General features: G+C 40.8%; 3 protein-coding genes across 8 annotated transcripts; 1 reads left to right on the top strand and 2 right to left on the bottom strand.

The window, feature by feature from the left end:
• Positions 1-406: 406 nt before the first annotated feature.
• On the bottom strand, positions 407-14,220 carry LOC129589291 (uncharacterized). 3 transcript variants are annotated; one of them, XM_055483971.1, is made up of 32 exons: positions 13,969-14,220; positions 13,311-13,468; positions 11,202-11,282; positions 10,914-11,028; positions 10,680-10,796; positions 10,384-10,611; positions 10,170-10,317; positions 9,892-10,013; positions 9,718-9,823; positions 9,537-9,636; positions 9,324-9,480; positions 8,841-9,008; positions 8,674-8,772; positions 8,505-8,615; positions 8,341-8,445; positions 7,919-8,011; positions 7,686-7,832; positions 7,513-7,603; positions 6,778-6,901; positions 6,569-6,713; positions 6,381-6,506; positions 6,125-6,300; positions 5,714-5,859; positions 5,371-5,563; positions 5,021-5,311; positions 3,966-4,724; positions 2,716-3,496; positions 2,321-2,436; positions 2,186-2,250; positions 1,403-1,861; positions 1,209-1,314; positions 407-1,062 (listed from the first exon to the last, which is right to left on the bottom strand). In XM_055483971.1, the coding sequence occupies exons 2-32, from the start codon at positions 13,439-13,441 to the stop codon at positions 687-689; spliced, it is 5,982 nt and encodes a 1,993-aa protein (XP_055339946.1). In that variant the 5' UTR covers positions 13,442-13,468; positions 13,969-14,220; the 3' UTR covers positions 407-686. The 3 variants fall into 3 exon arrangements, with proteins under 3 accessions (XP_055339946.1, XP_055339948.1, XP_055339947.1); XM_055483973.1 differs by lacking the exons at positions 13,311-13,468; positions 13,969-14,220 and adding an exon at positions 12,907-13,179; XM_055483972.1 differs by lacking the exons at positions 13,311-13,468; positions 13,969-14,220 and adding an exon at positions 11,976-12,193.
• Positions 14,221-14,407: 187 nt separating this feature from the next.
• On the top strand, positions 14,408-17,262 carry LOC129589326 (uncharacterized). Of its 3 annotated transcripts, none has more exons than XM_055484031.1 (5): positions 14,408-14,581; positions 14,837-15,015; positions 15,081-15,325; positions 15,609-15,761; positions 15,915-16,961. In XM_055484031.1, exons 2-5 carry the CDS (start codon positions 14,919-14,921, stop codon positions 16,098-16,100), a joined length of 681 nt encoding a protein of 226 aa, XP_055340006.1. In that variant the 5' UTR covers positions 14,408-14,581; positions 14,837-14,918; the 3' UTR covers positions 16,101-16,961. The 3 variants fall into 3 exon arrangements, with proteins under 3 accessions (XP_055340006.1, XP_055340008.1, XP_055340007.1); XM_055484033.1 differs by lacking the exon at positions 14,408-14,581 and adding an exon at positions 17,075-17,262 and having other exon boundaries at positions 14,635-15,015; positions 15,915-16,103; XM_055484032.1 differs by lacking the exon at positions 14,408-14,581 and having other exon boundaries at positions 14,636-15,015; positions 15,915-16,103; positions 16,207-16,964.
• LOC129589328 (ctenidin-1-like) lies at positions 16,234-18,807 on the bottom strand. 2 transcript variants are annotated; one of them, XM_055484035.1, is made up of 7 exons: positions 18,657-18,807; positions 17,222-17,297; positions 17,111-17,154; positions 16,947-17,040; positions 16,697-16,742; positions 16,583-16,620; positions 16,234-16,488 (listed from the first exon to the last, which is right to left on the bottom strand). In XM_055484035.1, the coding sequence occupies exons 1-7, from the start codon at positions 18,717-18,719 to the stop codon at positions 16,424-16,426; spliced, it is 426 nt and encodes a 141-aa protein (XP_055340010.1). In that variant the 5' UTR covers positions 18,720-18,807; the 3' UTR covers positions 16,234-16,423. The 2 variants fall into 2 exon arrangements, with proteins under 2 accessions (XP_055340010.1, XP_055340009.1); XM_055484034.1 differs by lacking the exon at positions 18,657-18,807 and adding an exon at positions 17,560-17,875.
• Between the last annotated feature and the right edge of the window lie 658 nt (positions 18,808-19,465).

Here is a 19,465-nt window from a genome sequence, read left to right as displayed (position 1 = left end):
AACGCAGCTGCTTGCAGCTTGCCTTCTGAAAATTTAATCGGATCTCCTGTGGCTATGTGGAATTCCACTCGGACAATACTGTACATCGATTGTGTTGTTTTCGGATGCTGATTGTGGACAGTGTCGAGTTTGCAACCGTAAACTAAAATGTATATTTTATTTGTCTGGTCTGGCGACTCTGGCCATAAAATCCCGTAAATGATTACAATCCGAGTAAGAGTTTCCAGCTTTTTTGAGAAACAGATACTGTATGCTTTTTTGAGTTTCTGGCTTTGTCAAGATAAAAAAGTGACTTCATTGGCGGATACTGAATTTAGCCATTTAAATAGGTACATACAGCACTACGTCAGTTCTATTAAACTCTTATGGTTAGTTGATTTACATTATTAACCGTGAAAAAACCAGCTTCTGCAATCTGTTACCCATTTTATTTCCCGTTTTCGGCTTTGAATTCACCCCTTTCTTCCTTCCTCCATGAGGATTCACAACCCACTAGGATTGCTTGCCAGTAACACACCAGGTCGGTTCAAAATTAAAACAACAAATTCAAAAGAGAAGCCGCAGCTTCCAAGTGGTCAAATAAAACATTCAAATCTGTAAAATAAACAACTTCTCCGTTCTCGGATTCCGTAAGGGACGCTATAGTACACAACGGTCGCACTACCGGCACGACGACATATTCAGTTTTATTTCGGGTTCTTAAGACAGTCTCCGATCACACCGATTTTTGTCTGTTGTTGACTGTTCGCGGTTTCATCACTGGCTTTATCGTTCTCATCCGCGAGGAAAAACGATGATGTGTTCCACACTGACTGGGACCAGTAATCCTTGGCGCTGGATTTTGATTCATCCAAAGTCGACAGAATTTCAGATTTCGTAGTGTCGGATTTATTCCATGTGAAAGGTCGAATTTCGCAATCCAAAGTAATATCACTGGCATGCCACGACTCAAATGGACTGCTAATACTTGTCTGCCACACAGCAGACAAATCACTTTCCCATGTACCAGAGGTTAGTTTTGCATTATCCTTCTCAGTTCCATCCAACCATACGGATTGGGGACTATAAAATACAATTAACTCTTAAGTCTTTAGTACCTCTTAAGTCTTCAGTTCCTTATCACACTAATCATGATAATAAACCCAAATAGGTCCGAATAACAGCCAAAGTCGAGAAAACCTGACAGATTAATTACATTCTAAGCTTACTCTGCTCCCAAACTGAATGCCGTAGTGCTTTTCACAGGCTGATGACTGCTATCCACTCTTTTGTTTGCTTCTTTTTTCGTTAAGTCCTTTTCTTTCCCTCCTTTACCTGCATCATTCAAATGCACATGTTTCAAACTGAGATTTTTGTACCACCGCCGGACTTTAACACCGCCCAGGAAAAACACTCTTCATACCTTTGCCATTCGCTTTCTTGCCGAATTTTTGTTCCAGTCGGCTATCGAAGTCAGCCAGATCGCTACTCATATCAAAATCGTCCAGACAGCTGACTAGCGCTGACACATTTGGTGCACATTCTAGGACCGGGTCCTTGGCTGTAATCATAAAACGGGCACCCGACGTAGCGATCTCGGTGCCGGATGGTGTATGGGAGGAGCGCCAAGGGGAAGCGGTATTGCGAATGGAATTATCGTTGGATGATTTACGTGACAAAGGCTGATGGTTGTTAGTACCGGCAACATCGGCATAGGTCACGGACAGCGGTGATAATCGACTGTCGGCCCGACTGAATTCCCAACTACCGTTATCCGAACCATTTGGCGACTGAGAACCCGACCACCGATCGTCGATTAGTGGCTTCGAATGCAGTGATGCCGTGCTACCTACACTGGTATTCCACGGGTTGGGTGGCGATGCTGCGATAATAAAGTTTAAGTAATTAACACATACTGCTTAATAACATGGATAGTGGCGTTTTACAAATAAATGGCACACCATAAGGCATAACCGGTATACAGCTTCATATGTCGGACACGAATAATAAAAGTGCAACTACTGCACCTAGTAATTCAACCGTAGCTACGGTATATTCATCACAAGACAAAGGGAAAACAAATCAACCACGGGACATCACGTATTCAGTATTTCACGGGAAGTTCAGTATTTTTTGTTTGCTGATTATGGGTTTTTTTTCGCAAATCGAAAAACAGTCACCGGTACTTTTTATTCAATGACTGTACCTCTTCTAATACTGGAATACACCGGCTGCTGTTTTAGCAGCGATTTGCCAGCCTCTTGAGAACGCCTGGAATGATCGAAAGGATGAGAGCCGCTCGCATTACTTGTACCTTGACGACATGACATTAACTACTTACCTTCTGTTTGTACTGGTATAACCAATTACGTTGGATTTTTTAGCCAGATCAACATAATCGCCATCAATGCGGTATCGATTCGTTTTCGTGCTTTCGATCAATAAATCCACCGCGGTCTAAAATTATCCATCATTAATTCCATCAGTTACTTGAAAAGCCTCGAAAAGCAACCAGCAAAAGGAAAGTGTCGTATATAAAAATGCGATGTGCTTGTCTTCCCATTTTACTGGCACATTTTGCATGACAGAGAAATTTAAAACGGCAATGATTTACGTAACCATAATTCTGTGAGGCAGCTGCGCATTGCACGACTGCCAATCTCGACGTGAAACAGTAATGTGATATAATATGACACGGCTCATACATACACAGCAACGGAAAAATGTGAACCATACCTTCGGATCCAACGTGAACAAATTTGGGTGATCTCGTTTCAATTGTTTGACCAGCTGCAGAGACTGATCACGATTCATTTCCGTAAACATCAGACCATTTTCTTTCGGCTCCACTCGATAGAAAGCGTGTTGAATAACGTCACACTGCGGTGGATACGTCACTGGGCGGTTATTGTGGTGGGGATGATGGTGGTTGATATCAAAACTAGGTGAGACCACCCGTGCCATGGTCGGAAACTTCTTCCTTTCCGCTAATTTTGCCGCGATCTTTTCTGCTTCTTGTTTGGCACGGCGCTTGGCGGCTAAATTCCGCTCACGATCCGTGTCAAATTCGCTATCAGCCCCACCGGTGACCTCACCGTCCTCCACCGCTAAAATGCGTTGGGCTTTGGCATCTAAAAGCTTCCGCTCCTCGGCTTTTCGTTGAGCTTTATTGTAGTTTTTTGCTAATTTTGCAGCTTTATCCGCTTCCCGTTTGGCCAAAAGCAGCTGTCTGCGTCGCATTTTCCGGGCGGTTTTAAAGCCATTCCCACCATCGGGGGATGCGGCGCGGTCTGTTTCATCACAGCTTTTGCGCAACTCGTCATCCACACTAGATTCCCGTGAGGAAGTCGGCCGAGGGGAATCAACACCACGACTGGATGATACTAGCTGCTGTTGCGCAACATCTCGTTTGCTGTAGTCAGCAAAAACATCCATTGATCTATTCTTGCTCTCGGAACCCGAGCAGATACCTTCATCTACCGTTTCCGGATTAGACCAGGAGCTGCCAGATATTGCGCTATTCAACAAAAAAATATTAGACATGTATACGGCGCAAAATAGAGAGGATTTTGCCAACAGTTCAGAAAATAAGCCTTGAGCCACATAAAACAGTGCAAGTCAGATTTGGTAATGAAGTACTGAAAACTAACCATACATCGTATCTCCAGCAAAAAAAGGCAGTAAAACGGCAGTATCCTACCGTAAAATTTTACTGCACTCTGGCATCAGTTATGATACCCCTATCTCTACAAACAACTAACAGAACAGGTTAAGTCAGAACTACCCACAAAGGATTCAGTTTTGCCACCAATCACTACATAGTTTCTAATTTGTTGTTAACGACGAGCTCGGCTTTTGAATTTAAAGCCTTGTCGTCCGTTATTGTTACCTAACGATTCTAACCACATCTTTTACGTTGTACCTATACGATTACCGCACTTTTATCAAAATTTGCGCTGTTTAAATGTTTCCGTCTTTTCACTTACTGTTCTGTGATGTCTGAATTCAAAGCTTTTACTCGCTCTTTCACTTTCCCCAAAATATCAGGTTTCAATGCAACAACTTCCGCAATGTTCTCAACAGACTCGACCACGTTCACGTTGAAAGCGACCTCCACGACTGGTTCGGACATGGTCTTATTCCACCGAAAAATGGCACAGAACCACCGGGAAAAATTCCAGTTCCAAAAAAATATCCAACCAAACACAGCCAAAGGATAGGCCTTGGATACTGTTCCGTTTTCCATATATTTATCGAAAATTAATGGTGTGTCAAACTCCGTACTATCGGAACTCTGTAATCTATAACCGAAGGCTGCTAATAACCACTGCACTGCCCGAGAAACAATCCAAAATAGACCGCGTGCTGGCCAAGCCACAGTTTCCAGTAGAAAAAAAACCCGATACTTTGAACGTTGCGGAAAGCGAAAATTTATCACATAGGTTACGGGACTGGACGCGTAATACGCAACGGCGCATAATTCCCATAAATCCTCCGGAATCTCGCTTTCGATCAACTGGCGCAGCGATCTAAATGATTGCGCACCTGGCTTGGACGGTGATTCGCTTGTTTCTCGTAGCGTTCCGCCTTCCCGGCATCGATTTGTCTTTCGCTTAGTTACAGTTCCATAATCAGACTGACGTGACTCTCCGCATCCAAAATCACTTGGTTTCAAGCCACATGTGACCTTTGGTTTCGTACTGCCCTCGGATTTCCGCCTTTCCTGAGTGAATTGGACGGTGAATCTATCAAGAAATTTATTCTGACGTGCAAAATCAATTACGGTAATATCCAGAAAGACCGCAAAAATAGCATACCCATGTGACAGTACGAGTAGAAACTACGTAGAAAGACAATATTACAGAGCGATATACCCTCTAGAGATCTTGCGCACGCAAGTACACAACCTGCTGCCGTAACCATTTCAGCAGCGACATCACGAAAACGTTTACAATAAAATATCAGCTTATCTAGTGCAAAATTTTTAGAAATCCATTATTGTTTTTACGAAATCCAGCTAAAACGTTGATCAATCAATTACCTTCGAATGAACTGGTCCCTCAATCGTCTCGTATACCATTTTCGAATATAAAGGACATAAAATCCCAACAAAATAAGTGGTATAAAATAGAATGTCCATCCCCAACGCTTGGTAAACAGAATGTAACGAATCCAGATATCACGTTCACTTCGGCCGAACACACTGCGACATAGCTTAGCGGCGCGGGCATCAACTTCTCCAGTTATTTGAAAGTACACTGGTTCACTCCGGTCTCGAAGGAACACGACGGCTTTTGCAGTTTTCAAATGCACTCCAAAATCGGGATTAAACCTTAACAAATCATTAATAGAGCGGTGCAAAAATAAAGCAATGTAATGTCGGAAACTTACTCAACCGACACCTTTCTTGATTTTTTCGGCGGGACGATAAAAGGTCCACTGTCCAAAACAGCAAAGCTTTTGTGATACCAGTCAGTCTCGTCTATCATCACCTTGTCAACAGCAACGTAGGCACCAGTGGGATTGTGAATAATCATTTTCCCAATGCGCCGAATCTGCTTCCGATCACCATTTATAGGAGACTCTATAACCATAAATCTACTGTATAGCATTCTTGCGTAACTACGGACATGCAGTTTTTAACCATCAAAACTTCCGTCAACCATGTAAAATTCTGGAAAACGCTAATTTGTATTTTGGCAGCTTTAAAACGTAAAGTACAGCTCAAACTTACTGTTGCGGCAGTACACAGCATCGACAGCAGTAAACAAAATTGATAAGTCTTTTGTTTCCGATGAAATATTTTCACTGGATATTCGTACATTCGGTTCCACGCCACAACCATGGATGTTAACAGTTTCCACAACGGTCAAATTATTTCTAAAATGGAATTCTTTCGTATATTACAGATAAACTTTTGTTTTACACAGCTAACGTATGGAAAAATACGTACTACTATTTATTAAAAAACCCTTTAACGAAAATATGGTAACCAGCTGTACTGCAAACGAATTTCAAAATCAAGATACTACGGCAGAGTATAGTAGAACTGATCGAGATTGTTCTTAACATTCTATAATTATTTAAATTAGTTTTCTGTTTTGAAGGTTTACGAACTCCTTTCGCGTTGAAACAATCATCCCACCTAATGTACAAAAGCGCATTGTAGCAGGTTTCTGCTTGTGGTTGAAAGGCAATTCGCACAAGAAAATTGCCGCGAGGAGGAATGACCAAGGCCGCAGTTCCCCGTGTCGGTGCTGGCATTCGAACACTCGTCGGTAATCGTTCGTCGTCAATTCCATAGAAACCAGTGGTAGTCCCCTGTGAAAAATTTCAATAATAGTAGTGATATCCCATATTAAAAAAAATAATTTTCAGCTCCCACTTCTGCTATGACTTACTTTCGGCACAATGGATTTGACGTAAAATATATCCCGGTTCCACAGTTGAGACTTATCGTCTTTGAAAACGTACGCGTGGACAAACAGCGCATTGTAGGAGGGATTAACTACTTCCACATCCAGTTCCTGGAAGAACCACCAAGGATGAAAGCACGCCAGATCATATATCCATTTACCTTCGTCATTACCGATGAATTCCCAATGCTCAGTAGAGGAAATTCAAAGCGCTCAGCTGACAGGGATATTAACGAAGGAGGCCAGATGAATTTCAGCGTAATTGGCAGCTGGAAGGCATAATTCTGCACGGTCGTCACCTTTACACTGGTATCAATTCTATAAGGCAAAGCTTTGATCAGTCAGACCCTCTGTCACCCAGATCAATGCCTTTTCGCCTTACTGGAAGCTATCATTTCCGCCACTGATATTATTCCACAGCGTTCTTTGACGTTCACGAAATCTTCGATCGATTTCCACTGAGCTGTAATTAATTATCCGAAATGGACGTTTCCATGTCTCGGTTCCTGAAAAATGCCGAATTAGCTCTGGGCTGCACAAAGCCTGTTCTGGATACTTAATCACGAAACCGCATCTACATATCGCATGTCATGATTGTTCTAAAACAACTAATCAATAAAGCATACCATATACACAGAAAGATGAAGCAGATACGATGGCACCGCACATATCGGAGAGTTGTGAAATCATACTAATTATAATAATGACGGTACATTATGCAATCTGGCTGTATAATGTCACTGATAACGGTAGTTGCCATCAACACGACCATACTAGCTATACTCAAATAATTCAATACGACGCGCTCCCGACGCTTGAAACAGTTACAGCTGCCGGTGTGCCAGCGTAATGCGGTTTTAACCTTTAAAATTTTTTGATAACTTCTTATTCTTTTCTTTCACAAAATGTCATTTATTATTGAAAAATTGAGAATAAATTAAAAGGATCATTAAAAGTTTTAAATGTGTCATTTGCGGTAGTGTACATTACTGCGGCAGTACTAATGGGCATAATTCCAGGTACAATTATAGTGACTTACGACACTACTAAAAAAGCAACCAATCATTTTGCAAATAATTCAAACATTACGTTCAAACAATTTTGCAAAGATACGTACTTTCACAAGCCGATTCCAGATTAAACCCAACGTAACACAAGCCGGGCAACTGCTGGCATAGATCACGGGCATCGAAGGTGAACGTATCGAACTACGAGAAAAATTATTCAAACCTAAAGGCATTTCGCAGGAGACAAGGCGACTTGATGGATAGATAATATACTGCGGCTCACACTTAATCCAGTTTTCGGATCAATTTGGATTCCGTCCAAGGCTGGAACCATTTTCAACTGGGGGAATTCCTCGCTGAATATGTTTAAAATGTCAATGGACTTTTCGAAAGTGCTGAACACCGTCAGATTTCTTTGCGCATAACTGGACTAAATTCGAACAAATAAAGTAAGCACGACTGCATCAGTTCAAACAAGTTGAAACAACTACTGGTACAGTAACAGCATCTCTTTACGGGAAATATGTCCTCCACAATAACCGGAGTTTCAGGGCCGTACAACTCGATACGACCGGGATAGACAGCAGTATCCAATTTGGTGATTAGCGTCTGCAAAAACAAACGTCTAGACTAAAATTTCATTGTAATTACACTATTACCACTATCACTCTTTCGAGTATAAGTAAGAGATAACAAGCGCCTCAAACAAACTGACAAATCATAGAAAGCCTACAGTCATCCTTAACTATGGGTAAATTAATGGGAATTTTATAAGGCACAACGGTAATGTAATCAGCACAAGCAAGGCTTCAGTGCAGACAATTTCAAACCCTTCATTCCAAACCAGTATCCGTTTTATGTCGATAAGGAACTGACATGGAGTTATAAAAGGATTTACGTTTGCACAGTAGTATTGTACAGCCGGAACACATTGTTACCTGAAAAGGAGTTTTGAGAACCAGATTGCCTTCACAATGCCCTTCCAGAATCGGTGACTCAATCGAAACATCCAACCGCAATGCAGAGCCGTTTCTAATAGTGCCCTATGAGACAAATCTCTAACAGCAATATTCCACAAGGAACGTAGCAAAGACCTACGAACCGAGCTGTTCACGAACTGTGCAGTCTTTGTGCACTGATCAGGTGCGTCGCAAAATGCTACTCTGATTACACGCATACAGTCGGACTGCAGTCTTTGTACTTGAACGGAAACCTTCAAAACAAGTGGAGTTCCATTAACTGAAACTTCAAATCTTCAACCGCTTTCTCACCGGAACAGGATTCGTATTATGTATCCAAATTTGTCGATCATAATTTTCACCACTGACGATTCCGTCATGGATGACATCCAACATTTTGGAAAGATCCACCTTGAATACGCATATTGTTTCATTTAGCACTGTAATGTGTATTGCATTACTATAAGTTTTGGCCTTACCCACAAATCCCCCGTGTACAAAGTTACAGGAATTTCAAACACAGATAACGTGGTAATCAGCCTCACTATCACAGTATGGGTAATCCGAGAATGAACAACCACCCGAAAATTGCCAACCGCGCATTCTTCGCCTGGAAGAATCGTCTTTGGAGCTGCAGATTCGATCAACTGCAAAATGTAAAACGCTTTGTTGAGGTAATTCTTCGATTTCATTATTTCCATATTCTTCATACTCTAAAGAAAGACACTTCTTTGTTTCACGCACATATATATACCTATGCAGATAATCCTAGCCAGCTAGATAGCTATACCTTTCGATTTGCAACTCATGACAAAACATCAAACTCATGATAACAAGGAACACGTCGATACCAGGTTTATTATACTGATGGGCCCAATTACAACAGTAAGTACATTCTTCCTTTTTAAAACAATTCTAGTTTCCTTTCAAACAGTCCCTAATTTTAACGCTAATTTACTGACCTCTACAGAAGAGAAAGCCGCGTTTTGGGTAACAAGAATTTTTAAAAATGTAACAGGCGTTGTAAATCCATTCTTTATATACAGTGTCTCCACGCTCGCATCCATCAAATTTGCAGATAAATGCCATAAATTAGTATCTTTGGAAGGAATAATATCCCTGAAAAACAATCTTCAAGAGCGATTCGTATGGGCTAAAATAATTTACCTACTTACCCAACAACAACAAAAGCACGATATGGTACAACAAACTCTCCAGAACTGGATTTGACAACTACATTCCCATTTACAATTCCAGATTTATGATGCTCTGACACTGAAATTTAGAAGCGCTCATGAAGTAAAATGCGCATATAAATTCATATTTGCAAAGTTTAATTCAGCTTCAAAAGATTACCGGTTAGCGACACGTTGGCTACAACCGTATCTCCAAGGTAGTCAATCACATGCCTTTGCACAATGGTAATATTAACACCAGCATTCGATGAGGCATCAATAATATCCTACAAAATGAACAACAAACAGCTTGAGGGTCCACTCTGAAGGGCTAAAATATATTACATCATATTACATCAATGTACACAGCTGCAGCATTCTCTGTCAAGCGCAGCTTTAAAGGCAGAAAAATTGGTCCATTATTGAATCTTCTCACACCGAAATGCAACACACCATCAACGGCATATAAACCGCTTCCTGCAAAAAAAGGACTGAAGACTGACCAAGGACTGAAGACTATATAGGAAGGACTGAAGACTATATAAATGACCAAAGAAAAGAAAGGGTGTTGGTCAAAACGTGAAGAATCAAGCTCGATATCCTCAATTTCATGCGCAGCATACAAAATCTCACCTTCCCATACATTGACATCAATTGGGAGAAACAATTCTCCGTGATCCGTATCGTTGAATTTCACGCGTACAAAAGTCTGCTCACGGAAGGCCTGCATCGGTTCAATAAATAACGATGCTATCACACGAGACTCAAATCCGGGTATCTCCTACAAGAAATATGAATTTTATGATCCTTATCCCAGACCGCCAACAACTGACTTTCAAAATATTACCCAAAAGCTTTTCTTTTTAGGTATGAACCTCTGGTTTGTGGGCAAATGTAACGTTTCCGGAAGGAAGAGGTGAAACGGTCCTCCACTGGAGTACACTTTGCTAACTAAGAGCGTCGTATCAAAGGGATTAAATAACACGATATCGGTGGAATAATTGGTCCAAATTGGTAAGCGAGGATGCTCTATAGGGAAGACTCTAAAATGGCTTGGCGAAACTTGCGCCGTGACCTAAGAGCATTACCCATCATTCGCTCAGCTTCAAAACTGTATTACGTAGTGCGAAGTCGGCCACGAACCGGCACAGGAATGTGACCAAAGCTCGTGAAAATCACGAGCATGGTGTCAATAATTCCTATAATCTTCGGAACCATGGCTATCCTGATTTTATGAAATGGCGCACCATCTTCCATAGTCTGCTCGGATGGAAATAAACCGAATCAGCCATTTAAGAACCTCTGTTTTACTGTTCGTTGTCGGGATACATTTAAAATGCAGAGATCCTTTTATCTTAATCTGTTTTAACTATTCACCTCGGTCGATATTACGTAGATCATCGCTGGATCCGACGGTACAGCTTTTCTTAACTTCGCTACACTGTTGGGCGAATGGAGCTGCAAATGCCGCACAACAACTTGACCAAGAGTCCTGCGGGATAAAAAGCTGGTTAAACCTGAACAGATTTTCATTCGCAACTTGATTTTGACCGATCTCTGATTTTGATTTAAGTATGCAACGAAAAGTGCTGCCAGTTGCAGAAAAGTGATCTACGTAAGATATCCCTGCACATGCTTTACCATGCATGCAAAAAGTAAACATACATTGAGCCAAAGTCTATTCGATCCGGTATGGTGTAGATTCCCGCCGGCAGACTGCTGTGTTTTTCCGCGCAGCTGTTGTTTCTGCAAACATGACAGAATTTCATTACTAACAGCAAATGCACACTACTGATAACACAGGATAAAAGAACAAATACCGCCTAAAGCGAGCGGTAGTCTATGAAAAAAATACTAACGCCTGAAGCAGTTTAGTCCCGGCTATTCATGCTTTCTCACCACACCGCCTGTAAATTATCTTATCGTTGCGTGCAACTGCAGGGCTTCAATCATTTTCAAATTGAAAACAAGCGGAAACATCGCTTTATGCATAGAAGTATTAGCACCCAGCTAACGCTTTTGTGGTCTCAAAATGTCATGCTACGATTTTCATGGCTCTAAACAAACCCAAGCGTTTGCAGAGCGCATGGCTTAATAGTTCCAGGCTCAAAATAAACTATGCGACCTTATCACAGCAATCCAACTGGTGGATGCACATTCTGGTTCGGCAAAAAGCTTCCGAGATCGAATTCCCATCGCTACTCGGTACCTGCTTATGATTCATATAAAAGCCTTCGCTCTTATGCAAAACTGGCGTCAGCAAACCCTGAAATAACCCTACCAAACTCTTACCACACGGCATGACAAAGTGCTGTATTCGCGACCATGCGGTATACACAAATTTGCAGACAATCTCGCAATGCAGTAATAAAAGGAATGAACAAAAAATGGCACATTCTTAGGTAGCAAAAGGATGAGTTTTAAAAACAATACCATTACCAAAATTTTCAGTCAACTTCCGGTCAGATAAAGGAAGGGCAAACCTTTTGCAGAACAAAGGGTTTTGGTGACCAGACATTCCAGGCAACCGGAAAAAAACAACACAATAACCATGGCACAAATATGAGTGCCAAATTCTCCCTCTCACAAGACACAAGCCTTATTAGCAAAAATCTTTCAATCAATTTTTTATAGCCGATGAAAATTACCACAACAAAACATTACAAGAACAGAAACTTTTGCATTTGTGCAATGTGCATGTGCAGTCATAATCTTATCGTGAAACCAGTTTAACTATGCCAGAATTCGTCTCTTATCGTTTAAGTGCGTGAAATATCAAACGATACTAAAAATGACAATAGCGTTCGAGTACAGTTCATAGAAACTGCATGACGGCCATCCAGCAGAATGGCAGTAAGGTCCATTATCACCAAATGCTAACTCCATTTTTCAACGATTAAGAAGCATATGAAATTTCTTGATTGTGGGTTGATTTTAAAGCATGAAAATGTTGCGGATTTTATCCAGACATTCAATTTACATGCGGTTTACAAGAAAAGAAAAAACGATACAACTATGACAACAACTATGATACAACTTTATTATAGTTCAAATATTATAATTTTTAAGCGCCGTAACGTATTCGGCCATCAAGGTACTGTACGACTGCGAGTACCAGAAATGCAGACATCTTATGTTACAAAACAGCTTGTCTCCAGACATGGAGATCCTATCTCACAGCGAGTGACGTCTCTAGTCTGAACGATAGGTAAACACCGACGGAAGTCCAACATGACCAAATTACTCACAACTTGATCGTTGATGGAAGCCTCTCATAAACACAAACTTCACACGAAAAGAAATCCTGACTAACGAGGTATGTGCCAATAATGTCACAAAAAGCATATTTTTAAAACACATGATTACTTACACTTCCCCTCGTACCGACACAGTAAGGAAAACCAAATAAATAATTCACAGAATTCTATCCATAATTTTCTCGGTAAGCTGTTCCCTGGAATTTTTTTCCATGCGTGACTCTCACATAACTGGCACAGTTTAAAATCGAAATTCCGGTACTTGAGATTTCTTGCTGAAACGGCACTCACACACCGGAGCTCTTCCGGTGAAACCACATACACATGCAAACTATACCAGCCACCGGGCTGTGTGTGGCTATGTGGAAAATTTAAAAATCCCTGACGCTTTCAATTAGGGTTCTGGCACACATCTTAACGCATGCACACTGCCACCGTTCAACAACAGAACGCGACGAATCATGCCCGGCCGCCCCAGACACGAGCGCTTTAATCGAAGAAAATCATCGGCTCGTACCTGGCTGCCGTACACACTGCGCCGGACGTGGTAGTGGCATCGTTGGCGCTGGTGACAATGACATTGATCCCTGGGATGAGGACGCCCGTCACGAGCAGCAGCACGAAGAGAGGCTTTCCCGTTGGCAGCATTCTTACCGCGCATATGACCGGTGATTTCTGCAGATACAGCATACGTCTTGGATTTATGAGAAATAAGCGCTAATATCCGCTAGCATGAAACCGAATCATTGATGATTGATCTTCAAGAAAACGCATTACAACGCCCGGGCCCTATCTCATGTTCTGGCCCGTTTTAAAAACTGCTCAAGCGTTATCAAATAAAACCAACTCAAAATGAAAACAAAAACAATTTTTCCCAATTTCGTTTTATAAACTAGGAGATGACTCAGTGACAGAGAATCATAATTATTTTAATTTTTCGGTGTGACAAACAGAAGCTTTCACAGACCAAGACCAGCTCCAGCTCACTGTCATTGATAAACAAACAGGAAACAGATTTCATAAAATAGATTTATCTTTCTGTTTTAGTACGCAGGCACACTAGTCGGAATGGAAAGTGCGTTTTATAAACAAAAAATATTTAATCAGTGAAAACTATCACAACACGAATCACATGTACGATAATGACAATTTTAAGAATCTGTTGCACGGCTTACCTCGTAATAAACTTAACAACACAAGACTCAGAACTTTCAGACAATAGATCAAATCGAACGATATTAATTCAATAGCACACATCTTGCCATTGCAATCCATAAACAATTCAGTTATTATTGGGCTTTCGAAATATGAAAAGTTGAAAACTGCAAACTTTCAAAGCTCAGTTGTCGAGAAGTGTTCCAAACTTCAAAATCCCGAAGAAGTGCGGATCAGGTGGAATTTTTGCATGCAGTGTAGGCTTTCATGTGCTATCGTGCGCTGTCGTACAGTACTTCCTCCGTTCAGCACGCCCAGACGCAGTGGTGTTTAAATACACCACTGGTGTACAAGTACAGTGTACGCACTGTATAGACTTTCTACGTCTGTATGGGCTGTCCTTTCGGTTGCGCAGCGTAAAGTAGTAGTCCTTCTGCCGAAACACGAAAATCAGCGGCAAAATGGACATAGCAGATTATTAATTTAATTAATAATTTATTTTCATTATTTCTGACGAAGCCAAGGTATATTTCTATAAAAAACAAAAAATGTACGCAGATATTTTCGCATTCGTGTTTGTAAGTTGGGAAACTGGGATTGTTTCCTCGTGCCAGAATTCGGAATTTTAATCCGGTAAACCGTAAGCAGCAGTTGCGCAATACGCAATAATACGGCAATATATTTTAGATTTCGGCATCGTTTCATTTATTTGCGACAGCAGTCGCCTGTGCGACTAAAAACAGTGAATTGCATAGATACTACCGTCAAACTGGATGTTTAAAAACCGCGAAATTATTTTTCTCTTGTTAAATCAGGTTTTGGCATCGCTCTACATTTTTAATAATCGTTATGAACCGTAGACCGGTAGTTGAAACGTGAAATTTTCAGAACTCGTGAGTACATATCGCGCTACGTACTGTACTCTTCTGATCTTCTGTGCGGATCTTCTTCTGTTCTTCGCGGATCAAAAATGTCTTTGCCAGAACGGGCAGAACCACGACTGCTACTTGTTGATCACGAACAATCCTTTGTGCGTCGGGATGGTGGCCCTGCTGTGTTCAAGTCTGGTAATTATCCAGGAAGACAGTGGAGTGGACCCGAGCCTTCTTTATTCTGTCCATCATCTTTGCAGGAGATAACGTAGCGTGCGCCGTGATTTCGTATCCGCAGCGCGGTCCACTGCGGAGCGATGGTCTGCCCACCTTGGCGGTCTCCTACGTGCGGAGTCGCGTTCCTCGACCAAGGAGGATTCAGAAGATTCAGTCAGTGTGCGCTGCCTGCACAACCTTGCGAACCCTTGAGCATGCACTCGTTTCTAAGAATTTCTTCAAGGCCCGCATACGCTGCCGCGTCCACAATATACAGCATGGACCTAATGTAAGTCCATGTGATTTACGACCAAATAAAGCTGGTTTTTTTTATTCGGAAGCTCGCGCGATCTGAAGTTAAAGGTGCGTTAATTTCACGTTTTCCGTAATTTAATTCAACAAGTTACAAGTGCGTATAACCAGACAGTCCAGACTCGTGTAAGATTTTCAGGTTTTGTCATATTTGTTGTACATATTGTTGTTTTGTGTTATTTATACATTTTACACGTTTTTGTTTTTGGGTTTTTGTATATTTATCTTTATTGATTATCTTAGTCAGTGTTCACTGTTAGGAAGTGGAATCTGCAGTGAATGCCGTGTCAGTGTCTTTGCTGCAGTCTGCATTTGACATTAAAGATGTGATAGCCGCAGTTGCTTACACCCAAAACCATCTCGGACAAGACGTCTTTTTCCCTACTGAAACAATGCTGAAAGATTCGAAATTGGTAAAGGATGCCGTAGTTATACTTACAATTTACGGACAGGCGCGGCATCTAATTGTGTACGATTTTTTGCATAATTTGTTTCCAGCTTTCCCTCTGTTATCTTGGCTTATGCGGCTCGTCTTGTATCTTTAAAATCTGCATACTATGTTGCAGAATAAGCGACCACGATTCCAGTTCCATTTCGATATGAACTTGCGAACTGTCTGGTTGTCTGTTCGTGGACCGGCTAGTGTAGAAGCTACCAAGCGAGCGGAAAATGTGTGTCGAGAAGCAGCCAGCACGGTTTTTGCTGAAATCCGGCGCTGCGCAACAGGACCGCTGGTTCAACCTTCCGCCTAAACGGTAATTAAAGACTACCTAGTGTGCACTTGTCTAACTAAACCACTTAATGAATATCTTGTTTTTAATTGTTTATGTATCCTTCTGTACAATGAAAATTGTTTAGGATTTGGCGACAGTGTTGTGAAGATTTCGTAATTTGAGATCGATATTGATTTTTGTGGGCACGATGTTTTTTGCATCTCGATGGAGTCGACATTAAAAAAGACCATAACAAGACTGGATCAGTTAGGATGTTAGCGATTGAGCGTTCACATTATCAACAAAAGGCACTGGTATTTTAGCTGGTGACATTCGTACAAAAACTTTGATGGATTGGGATACTATCGCTTTTTTCCGTTATAGCCGCCTCCATAACCTCCGTATCCGTCGTAGTGAGGAGAGTGCGCTGTGAACAGATCACGTGTTAGCGGGATATCGATTCGGTAAAAGCTGAGGGAATTACGGATTTATTTTTGGTTTGATTTGCTTTACTCGCTTACCTGGAGGGCCATAATAGTAGCCACCAAGAGGCATAGTGCTGCAAATCACCGTTGTTAATACATAACCAGTGCTAGAATCTATACATAGGTGTGTCAGCATTAATTTTTACTTACTATGGTACATATTTTCCGTATCCGGGAATGTATGTCACGGGGGGAGCTGTCGAAATGATTTTTTCTTTAGTGACGCGCAAACATTAAATTTAAGAGCTCTGTTGCTCTGGCCAGCGGTTTTAATGATAAAAAATTTTGTAAGTAATTATGTTTTAATTTAGCTTTGCAGCAATACATTTGCATTTATGCTTATATTCCGCTTCATGCTAATTAACTATCAGCTCGATGCACTTGTAGAAGTTGTGATTACCCCCATAATAGCTGTTTCCGTATCCACCACCACCATAGCCACCACCACCGCCTCCGTAGCTGGCTCCGAATCCATAAATATCACCAACAGGCCACTAAGAGATACAGAACGAGTTATTTTTGTTTTAGAAATTGAAGATTGGAGTGTGAGAATGTTGCACTGACTTTGGTTATATATCGTCCATAATCATATGATCCGCCATACCCGCCTAAATTCAATTCGAGCGTCAGTGGGATATATTTACGCATTACGCGAATGGACACTAATATCTTTACCGCCATATCCTCCTCCGTATCCACCACCACCGCCGCCACCACCACCGTATCCGTAATTTCCGTAACTACCCTCTCCCTGCAAAGCAAAACAAAAAAAATTCTATCTGCCAATCTTTGGTCATACAAATATTTTATTTAACAATGTCAGTAATTTTTCCCAGTTCATGATTGAATGGCACAATCCTCCGAGGGTGGTACGAGGTAAGAGCTGGGAAATCAATTTCACGCCAAAACGAAAATAGTTTCACATGTTTTTTTTTACTGGATTAATTCTTTAAAAACGATCACATCTGCCAGATTAAAAGCACTCGTATGAATGGCTTGCCCATACACCATACCATTTGGATCAAATGGAGGAAGCATAGAGTGGACACTGTTAAGCCGAAAAATGCACGTCTTAAATCACAACAAATAGTACGATACCCCTTCCGTGCCATTATTGGTCAATTTGGAGGAACAAAAATTTTATTCCAGATGGATACCGGAATCATTAAAAGCAACCACTAGGAATATCTTTTATCTTTGTAAACTCCGGTAATTACACCGATATGGAATGTTCATCGGAAAGCTTGCATTGCAACGAAAGATGTTCATTATTGTCACCGTCACCGTTATACAGTAGTTGGTAACTTTGTGGTCTAGCACAGAAATCCTAACCGATAAATGAACTTCCAAATGTAGAAACTGTAGAGAAACTAACGACGTATTGTGTGACAACTTACAAGAGCTAAAAACTACTACAATGCAAATAATTTCGTTACCAAACTGCACTACACATTAACTAGAGCAAACCACAAATAAAGGAACTATTAATTGATCTTAACCTTATTAACTAATGGTAAGTTTTACTGATTGTGAGTTGTGATCATTTCGTCTTCTTTGTAATTAGCTCAAAGTTAAAATATCGTTTATACGGCGTAATTAGGCAATCCTGGTGCTACTTATTTTACGCTACATTCAGTGCGTAAATTTAAGAACGGTAACATATCAAAACAAAGACTTCACATTTCGAAGCTTTTGAAAAGCTAAAGAGCAAATTTACAATCAAATTTGAATAAACTTATTTTTAACAAACTGTTTTTCAGCGCGTTCAAGTGCGTACGTAGCTACTAATTGTAAGCTTCAGTCGTAACTCGTAAGTGATACATGTACAGCCAGGATTTGCTGACCGGTAAGGAAGAACAACGTTCCTTACTGAATCGTTCTTACATATCAAATGATAAATACAGGTATCACATAAATAACTTTAAAGTTAGCATTATAATTCGATTTGACTGTTGCTAATTCACCTTGCAATTAAGCAGTCACAGGAAACAAGAAAATTATTCGAAGAGCATAATCAAACAACAATAATTGTTACAAATATACATTAAATCGATAGATGTAATCAATATTTTAGCGTGAAAAATCGATGCTGAGATTGTTCCTGACTTACCGCCAAAACACAGGATATCAGGGTTACCACTCCGACGATGGCCACAATTAGCTGATTGAGCATTTTTGTGATATAGTGTGGCCACAAATAGATACGCTACGATTCTTTAACAAGGAGCGACTTAACTAATGTAATGTTTCAAGTTGTTATAAGTTTAAATACCAGAACAACTCAAGGATTAAATTGAGGCCATTTTTACACGCTATTGTGCTTTTGTGGACCTGTATTATCGGCAATCTTGTACGAGCGAACCGGCTGTAAAAGATTTTTGTCCGCTGTTACCGTACGTGGTCGATACATTGGTAGCCAGTTGTCTCTACAGGTTATCCAGTCGTTAAGTGGCAGATGGAAAAAACTTCTTAAGAAACGACGGTTTTTCTTGTCGTGCAGTCCGTCAACATCTCCTTTTCTACCGTTGTTGGAGCAGCAGACAACCTCGTTGTTCTTGAAGAAATTTTGTCAAGGCGGTGCGATATATACGCAAGGTTTTATTTCGTGTTTTTCTTATAGTTCGTCAAATTTTCTTATATGTACATTTAGTTAAGTTGCCTGTGCATTTGTGGGAAGTATATAAACTGCCAGTGATGGCCGCGTGCGAACAGTGTTCAACGACCTTAAATAGAACGGTTTTGGAAATACATAATTGCGCATAGTAAAGGATACTAAATATATATTATAACTGTTAATTTTTGTGCGTTTGCTTGGCTTTACATAATTGCATATTACCCTACATGAATTAACCGTATTAAAACGAAAATAGTAATTTGAAATTTATTTATTACCGGTTTATTTGGAAATGCCGCCACCAA

Source organism: Paramacrobiotus metropolitanus, unplaced genomic scaffold, assembly GCF_019649055.1.
Source record: "Paramacrobiotus metropolitanus isolate TYO unplaced genomic scaffold, Prichtersi_v1.0 Parri_scaffold0000034, whole genome shotgun sequence".
Taxonomy (NCBI): domain Eukaryota; kingdom Metazoa; phylum Tardigrada; class Eutardigrada; order Parachela; family Macrobiotidae; genus Paramacrobiotus; species Paramacrobiotus metropolitanus.
Note: the sequence above shows the minus strand (reverse complement) of the source record. Positions and strands in the feature narration are given on the sequence as shown.

What these genes read in the sequence shown, in the direction of transcription:
- LOC129589291 (XM_055483971.1), bottom strand. Translation starts at nt 13,441, where the DNA reads ATGCTGCCAACGGGAAAGCCTCTCTTCGTGCTGCTGCTCGTGACGGGC. An exon ending in CTGCAGCTGTGTACATTGAT is followed by an intron (nt 9,824 to 9,891) that starts GTAATATGATGT and finishes TTCATTTTGTAG; the next exon opens with GATATTATTGATGCCTCATC. An exon ending in CACAGTTCGTGAACAGCTCG is followed by an intron (nt 8,446 to 8,504) that starts GTTCGTAGGTCT and finishes TTTGTCTCATAG; the next exon opens with GGCACTATTAGAAACGGCTC.
- LOC129589326 (XM_055484033.1), top strand. Translation starts at nt 14,919, where the DNA reads ATGTCTTTGCCAGAACGGGCAGAACCACGACTGCTACTTGTTGATCAC. An exon ending in CCCTGCTGTGTTCAAGTCTG is followed by an intron (nt 15,016 to 15,080) that starts GTAATTATCCAG and finishes TCATCTTTGCAG; the next exon opens with GAGATAACGTAGCGTGCGCC. An exon ending in ATATACAGCATGGACCTAAT is followed by an intron (nt 15,326 to 15,608) that starts GTAAGTCCATGT and finishes GTTCACTGTTAG; the next exon opens with GAAGTGGAATCTGCAGTGAA.
- LOC129589328 (XM_055484034.1), bottom strand. Translation starts at nt 17,658, where the DNA reads ATGGCACGGAAGGGGTATCGTACTATTTGTTGTGATTTAAGACGTGCA. An exon ending in CGGAAACAGCTATTATGGGG is followed by an intron (nt 16,743 to 16,946) that starts GTAATCACAACT and finishes TCATTTCGACAG; the next exon opens with CTCCCCCCGTGACATACATT. An exon ending in CTACTATTATGGCCCTCCAG is followed by an intron (nt 16,489 to 16,582) that starts GTAAGCGAGTAA and finishes ATCTGTTCACAG; the next exon opens with CGCACTCTCCTCACTACGAC.